Here is an 8,309-nt window from a genome sequence, read left to right as displayed (position 1 = left end):
TCTTTTCGACACCCACATTCGCCCTCTTAACCCCCAGCATAGACAGAAGTCGTCTGACGATAAGCGCAGCTCTTTTAAATCCAAAGTGGGCTAGATTTTCTCCCTTTAAACACTTAAAAAATTGGTAATGGATAATGATTAACTTGCGTCTAACTTGGAAACACGCCTGAACTGTTATCAAGGTTAATGAAAGTACGCGTTCTTCCCAGCAGCCCCCCTCCCTTCGCCCTCCGATTAGCCGCGGCGAGCTTTTACATTTTCATGAGAATGACATTAGGAGGTGAGGGGGTTAAACCCGAGAAGAAAACGGAGAGAAACGACGGCAACGCTAATTTTCCGCACAGCGGGAAGCGAGAAAAGGGAACAAAGTGGTCCAAGGGAGCCTCTCCGGATTCAGTGGCTTACTACGTACACCTGCGATCTCAAAAGCGACGGACAATGTGCCTCCGAAACGGCCAATTACGACCGAGACAACAACCAGTTTTCAATCTGGAGAGAGGGTTATGTTGAGGTGGACAGTGAATTTGGGGGCAAAGTAGAGGATTTCGCCATTAAATCGTTCTATTCGGCCTGTTTCTTTATATTTATTCATCGTCTCTAACTTTTTACGACACAGACGTCTAACTAAATAAATAATACAAAAGAAAAACTAAATAACTGCTTTCATTAAAAGTAAATGATATGGCTTAAATGTTTAACACAAAATAAAAGTAACACAAAAAAAAATGCAGTCACATATGAGATGCCTGATCATGGACTTTAAATTTGTTTGTAAATTGCAAATAAATTTGTGGCAATTAAAAAAAGTTCATTTTTACATGGAACAGGTACCTTGTATGACGACCCGGAAAGGTTTTTCCTTTGCGCTTTCACATACTGTCAAAACGATCCCTGTTCAAAAGATCTGTGGAAATTAATTAAAAACGCTGTATTATTCATGTCAGGCAGCTGAGGCCATTTATTGGCTATAAAATACGCCCAACACTTAATACGCATGACGTCACTATTTTCACAAATGCTGTTTTCCTGAAGCCTAAATGAACAGCCAAAAACATAAAATATTTTTAGTTTTTAGTTGAAAACGCTGTTGTGTGACACTAAGCTATAGACTACGCTTTGGTTTTCATTTATACTTCTGCGTTGTTGTCCGTGTTGACGCGCAATTACACATGCAGAGGGAGCATGTGAAACCCTATTAGGTTCTAGCAGACCAATCACAGTGCTTGCAGTATGCGTAGAATTGACACATTACATTTTTGGAGAGGTGCACGTTATGGTGCCCCGAAAGGTACGCTCACTACACACAGCCTACGGAGTAGCTACGGCGTGAGTTTGACGCAGAAGTATAAATTGGACTTCATGCCGTAGCTAGTGCGCATACCCTTCGACGTAGCCTGATGTGCACCTCCAAAAATGTAATGGTAACACTTTACAATAAGGTTCGTTAGTTAACATTAGTTAACTACATTAGTTAATATGAACTAATAATGAATAGCACATATACAGCATTTGTTAGTCTTTGTTAATGTTATTTTCAACATTTACTAATACTTGATTAAAATCTTGTTAACATTAGTTAATGCACCGTGAACTAACATGAACAAACAATGAACAGCTGTATTTTCATGAACTAACATTAACAAAGATGAACAAATGCAGTAACAAATGCATTGCTCATGATTAGTGCATGTTAGTAAATACATTAACTAATGTGAACTAATGAACCTTATTGTAAAATGTTACCAATGCATTGTTTCCCTCATTGTGTAATTGCGTGTCAGCACGGACAACGACGCAGAAGTATAAATGAAAACCAACGCGTAGTCTATTCGACGTAGGTCCGATGCAGAAGTATAAATCAGCCTTGAGTTTTGACGCAGAAGTATAAATTGGGCTTTAAAGGTCCCTAAAGTCTGAGTCCGAAATTCGCGTATGAAATTTTCACACGTTAAAGGTGCAGTGTGTATTTTTTAAGCAACATCTAGCGGTTCAGTTGCAAGTTGCACTAATAGCTCAACCCACTGCTCACCCCTCCCTTTCGAAGAAAAGCTGAAGCTGTTATGCTGTAGGACTGTGGCTGAGCTGGTTAAAGCGTAAAGCCTTGTTTAAACTCGACACGTCCACATGAGCGCAAAGGTGCGTGCGGCAAAAATGACATGATTGTAACAGCGTGCGCGCCTCCACATCCCCTAGACACCATTTACTACACACAATAGGCTTTTTTTCTCTGATTTTGGAAACTCTTTGCGATCAACTTAAAATGCTTCCAAGATCGACTTGTTGGTGATTCCTGTAACATACGACCTCAGGTTATGTCAATCACGCTTGCACCCTGCCTCCGAAAATTGAAAAAAAAAAATCAGATCGGGTTCGATTTTCTGCGTTTTCGCATAGGTATAGCAAGCATTTTGAGTGGAGTTTTGACAATTCAGAGCCACCGAATCACGAATACGAAAAAACTTATTTTTGATTTGCCCGATTTGAGGCTTCTTGCAACTGACATTTTGTCCAAAAAATCCTAATTTGTTGTTACGATTATTTTACTGCAACCAACCTCGTCAGAGCCCACGCGATCCCTAATCTTAAATTTCAAACTCTTGATTGGGTTGCCTGAGGTAATACCTGCAATAGCCAATGATAGCGATTAAGCTTCACTAACCGAATGTCGAGTGCTTCTGTACTTAAAGCTTAGCAAGCACAAAAAGTGGAGTATTAAGAAAGAATATTCATACCCATATTCTTTTCTCCTTTGTTTTTTCCCCTTAAAACAAAACTCACATAGGGAGAACCAGCTGACAACGTTGATCAACCTCCATTTATTTTTCTTCAAGTCAATTTTGAACTCGCTACTTTACAATCAACAGGTGTGTGGACTCAGTCCGGACGAATCTTCTAGTGTGTGGTTGAAATCGCCAAATCAATCAGTTGAAACTGCCCTTATGTTTGTGGTCTCCCACAATTTAAGATGTGAAAATAGCCTAGTGTGTCATAGCTTAGAGACCACCATGTTGACAAAAACATTTATCTTGGTAGTTAGACACTTTCACTCACATCAAATTGATTATGATACAATATTTACCACGAAAGGGATTGATAACAGAACTTTTGTCTCAGTGATGCTAAAGGTCTCAGATGACTGCCATAATGTGCATCAAATTCCATTTGCATGTGACTTGGGAATCAAAAACATTTAGATTCAAATATTTTTTTAAATTAGAAAACTTGAGACCAGATGCATTTAATTTTTTTATTCTGTAAAAACGGCCCTTATAAGAGCCACAAAACAAGAAATATACACTGTACAAGAGGTATTTACAAAATTACAACCTAAATTAAATCCATTAAAAAAAGTTTTTAAAAAAATTAAACAGCAAGCTGCAAACTCACTTCAATGGCAATGTAAACTGTTTATCATTGTGCTTAAATCACCATTTAACCAAAATATTAGTAACTAACCAAGCTTTGTGGCAGCCAACTTAATTTTGGACTGCCACAAAATGCCACCTACACACACACGACGTTGAGCTCAAAACAAACCTCAAGACCTTGACATTACTTTGCATTTTGTTGTCAAAAGGACCAAGTGCCCAACAGAAAATTTCAGTCAAGTCCACTGAACTCACTGGTCAACCATACTGTAATGGCAAAAGCAGACTTAATGCTGTGGTATAATGAGAAAGACCAGATGAGGTAGAGAACTTAGTCTAACGAAGTGCATCGACTGACAGCAAAGATCAGTGCATTCGAGTTTGACCCATAAGAGGGAAATGCTGGAATGCTAGGCAAAAACTCAACACTTAGCAATCTGTAAACATGGCTAAAATATTGACCATTTACAGGAGTGCAATTTCATTGTAGAGACTATATACAAAAAAAAAAAAAGTAAAGTAAGTAAATTCAAAAACGTATGCACACTGGTATGGTACATATGCATTTTCAGTTATTATTAACATATGAAAAGCATGTAATGACTGAATGACTTTCAATTACAAATTGGGTAACAGATTCAAAGATTTCTAATTGAATGAGGCAATGTCAACGCTGATCGATATGGTCATTTTCATGCTATTTGTTTGAAGAAAGCCCTGAGATTGTCCAAAACACTACTATATCAATACCCAAATTTAAAGAAACTTTGGTCAACTTGACCAATCATTCAGTTATGTGCTGAACCAGTTTGGGCATACAAGTGGGAAACAGGGTTCACCAAACAAAAACTAATTTACACTCCTTAAGGTCTTATGTTGTCCATCACGATCAATATTGGCAGACCAGTTTTGTACCCTAATTAGATTTCAAATCATGATTGCCCACTGCTGCATGAACAACGCATGTTCTAAACATTGCACAGGAATGAGGGAAAAAAAAAAAAAGTTACTTAAAGGGTTAGTGCACCCAAAATGAAAATCTGGTCATTAATTACTCACCCTCATGTCATTCCAAACCTGAAAGACTGACGTTCATCTTCAGATCCCAAATCTGAGAGCTTTCTATCCCTCCTTCGACAGCCTATGCAATTACCAGTCAAGCCCCAGAAAAGTAGTACAGACATCATTAAAGTAATCCATGTAACTCCGGTGGTTTAAACTCAATTTTTAGTGACGTAAAATATTAATCTCCAACATGTGTTCAAGAGCACCAAAACGCATGTGTTGTGTTGACAAGAAAGTGGAAGTTGTTACACAAACGAGATTGATATTTTGTAAATAAAGAGGTAAATTATGTTTTATTTTTGCTCAAAGCACTCGCAGCGCTTCATAAAATTGAGGTTAAACCTCACTGGATTCACATGGATTATTTTAATTATGCCTCAAATACCTTTCTAGGGTTTGAAAGCATCAGTTGCGTAGACCGTCAATGGACGGACAAAGCTCACAGTTTTCATTAAAAAGATCTTCTGGAGACAAACTAAAGTCTTACGGGTTTGGAACGACATGAGGGTGAGTTTATGCAAAGTGGCAGCCCTTTAATTGTCCATAATGCCATGAGTTAGGAAGTTAAAGGTGATCAGTCAAAGTGTGATGGCTGCAAAAACAGGAAGAAAACGGGAGACTGAAAAAGATAGTTTGCTAGACAGTTTCAGCAGACAACTTCAGATCATTTAAAGCAAGGAGGTAGTAAACAATCAGAAGTGTTCAGTAATCCATACAGTCTATGTGTGGCACTACAGTCCCAAACTTCAGATATGAGTGAGGGGAACAGTTCCACCTAGATAGTGCTGTTGGACACCAGGGTAGGCCCTCTGGTTTGAGCTATCGCTGGTATCCCCACCTGGAATGTACATGCTAATCATGTCCCTCAGGTCCCCTTGGAAAGCGCCACGGTGGTGGTTTGGTACTCCAGTAGGTGAATGGGATAGGGGTTCTGGTTTAACCATAGACATCACTGGACTGGGCTGCTGAGGGCTGCCACTATAGGACATTTGGCTGTGGACAAAAAAGGGACAAAATTAGCCATTAAAATGTGATCGACAAAAGAAGAGCAGGGCATCAGACACATGAACAGCTTTGAGAATCTGTATCTTTCCACATATAAAACATCTCTGAATTTGTTCCACGTAATGCTGACAAGCAAATAACAGGTCTATACAGGTTAAGTCAGCTTAGTTGTGGTTAATCTGAAAATCTATATGCAAATGCTAAATAAATATGGACAATGATAAGAAAATCTATCATGAATAAATGATATATTTATGATATCATATTTATAAATATTTATGATAATAATAAAGTCAAATGCTGATTAAACGCAATTATATATAGATTATTAATTTACCAACTTCAAAAACAACTTCAACTCAATCTTTATATAGCCTACAACAATTTTAGTTTTATAAAACAAATTTAAAGAGACCATTATTAATTGTTCACAAATGTTTGATTCTTCAACTTAAACAGGACGAAAACTGAATCAGTTAACATAAATGTGCGGGCGCCCCACATAACTAGTTTTCTAGTTCCCCAATTTGTCGAACTTCCCTATTAGTAGTGTAACTTAACTCTACTAAAACCTCTTGATAAAACAAACCTGTAAGGACTGGCGCCATTCATGTACGTCTGTGCCGGCGGGTATTGGAGAGCTGACAGGTCGTAGCGGTGCAGTTGCTGCGGGTATCCGAGTGCCTCGCCCTGCATGCCCATATAACCACCGGCGTGACCCCAGCCATAACCGTCCATTCTCGGGCTGCCACTTTGTCCCTGTGCCACGGCTGAAGCCAACAGGTTGCCGGGTGCGAGAGGATATTTGCCGACGTGATTGTCCTTCTTCATGAGAGCTTTGGTCTTACGCCGAGGTTTGTATTTGTAATCGGGGTATTCCTTCATGTGTACAGCCCGCAAACGTTTGGCCTCGTCGATGAACGGTCGCTTCTCCGCATCCGTTAAAAGTTTCCATTCCGCTCCGAGGCGTTTGCTTATCTCAGAGTTGTGCATTTTGGGGTTCTCCTGTGCCATCTTCCTCCGCTGACCACGAGACCACACCATAAACGCATTCATAGGGCGCTTCACTTTGTCCATAGGATCCCCGCCGGGTGGACAAGAAGTTTTTGACCCGTGGTGCGCAGTTCCAACCCCGCTGACCGGAGGAGGCATTCCTGGACTGTTCGTGTGGGGATGAGGTTGACCCGCGGTCTTCAGTTCATGTTCCATCATGCTATACATCATGCCTACTCACTTTGAGTTTCAACCGCTCAATGCGTAAAGCAGCCAATTAAAAGTGTCCAAGCGAACCTAATCAGGTCAAACAAATCCGGCGCAGGTGAAGTCTCTTTACAGCCGGGATTGTCTCGCCAAATTAAACTCCAAAAAAGGAGCAATGAGAAAACGATTAATCAAAACATTTATAAACAAGTTTTTTAAAACAAAAATAAAGTAAAAAGGTCTCGAAAAGTTTCTCAATTTCTGCTGTTTGTTTCTCTCTCTAACTCTGTTGAACGCTATCCACAAGTCACTTGTTGAGCAGAATAGTTTGCAGTCCACTCTGAACCAATTGTATAATTGTATTCCACGTCTGTCCAATCAGCGCTCAACGCAACCCTATGCTCATTTGCATAACAATTGTAGGGGTGTGGTGTTGTACGTCGAAGATCACTTGTTGCAGGAGGTAAGCGGCACGCAGAGACAAGGGGCTCGTTTCATTGATCAGAGAATTCAATTCTAAATAAATATTACTGATAATTATTACATATTTCAGTATAAATTGTCATGGAACATGTTTTTATACACTTCAAAACAAAAAAATCTTTAAAAATTCGACAAAGATTGTATAGTTAATTTTGGACCTGATTTCTTTGAACCACTTTCTATGACTTAATTAGTTTCACTTTGCACCTTTACAATTTCTTTACAATGTCTCTTCTATTGTCGTTTCTTAACCCTGTCATGGTGGGGTCATGTGAAATTTTCTGTGAAAACGAACAGTTAAATTTTGTGCGTTTATCGAGCTTTGTTTTCAGGGTAAATTTGTGTGAACTGTGAATTATTACAGTACACACAATATATAATTACAGCAATGTGCCATTACTCCCTTTTGATGACCATTTATGACATGCGAATGTCAGTAACTTCTAAAGGTGTGTTTTGCTTCTATAATTGCGTGAGAAAAGGTGTGGGTGCAAAGCTTTATGTTGTTTCTTTCGTTCTTTTTGTAGACACAGGTGTGAGTGCCTGTGAGTTTGCAGGTGCTTTGTGAAACATGCAAGCAGCTTCTGTTCGTGACTGACAGTTACGCCTTAGTGCCAACCACAAATTGTGGGGCTTCATTCTTAAAACCATGTCCAGAAAACATTTTTGGACAAATAGTAAACCTTTTTATAGAAGTGCCTGACTCATTCTGCCGTCCTTTGTTTCTTTGTCCCATTTGGTTGAGACGGAACCAAGACAGCTCAGAGAATTTCTCAGAAATGTTAAGTGTATCCCCCTACAAACACAGATATCTCAAAGACCTCATGTTTGCGTACACATGTGCTCCACATGTCTCTCTTTGACTATTGTATTGCTTTTTAAAACCAGTGTTTTCATGGGTTTGAATATGTATGTCCAAAACAAGTTACAACACAGTTGTTTTTCCAAAGATAAACACAAAAGATAACCACCCATTCAGCTGCATGTGCTCTAAGCTGCTCAAACACGGATACCTGAATGAACCTGTAAAGGACAATCAACAGGAGTTCTATGACTGAACTAAATAAATATGGCATCTAGACTGTTTTCGCCTGTTTTGATTTTTCTTTTACTGTGTCCATGCTTTTACTTCCTTGAATTACAGATTCAAAATCAAATGGTCAAATAATATTTAGATTTCTAATAAAC

The 8,309-nt window shown here is 39.1% G+C and overlaps 1 protein-coding gene across 1 annotated transcript; it reads right to left on the bottom strand.

Moving 5' to 3' along the window:
• Window positions 1-5,045: 5,045 nt before the first annotated feature.
• Window positions 5,046-6,788, bottom strand: sox19b (SRY-box transcription factor 19b). The gene is made up of 2 exons (XM_039656417.2): window positions 6,028-6,788; window positions 5,046-5,426 (listed from the first exon to the last, which is right to left on the bottom strand). The coding sequence occupies exons 1-2, from the start codon at window positions 6,660-6,662 to the stop codon at window positions 5,180-5,182; spliced, it is 882 nt and encodes a 293-aa protein (XP_039512351.1). The 5' UTR covers window positions 6,663-6,788; the 3' UTR covers window positions 5,046-5,179.
• Between the last annotated feature and the right edge of the window lie 1,521 nt (window positions 6,789-8,309).

This window comes from Pimephales promelas, chromosome 1 (assembly GCF_988280905.1).
Source record: "Pimephales promelas chromosome 1, fPimPro1.hap1.1, whole genome shotgun sequence".
NCBI classification, from domain to species: Eukaryota; Metazoa; Chordata; class Actinopteri; order Cypriniformes; family Leuciscidae; genus Pimephales; species Pimephales promelas.
This window is presented reverse-complemented; position numbering and strand designations above follow the sequence as displayed.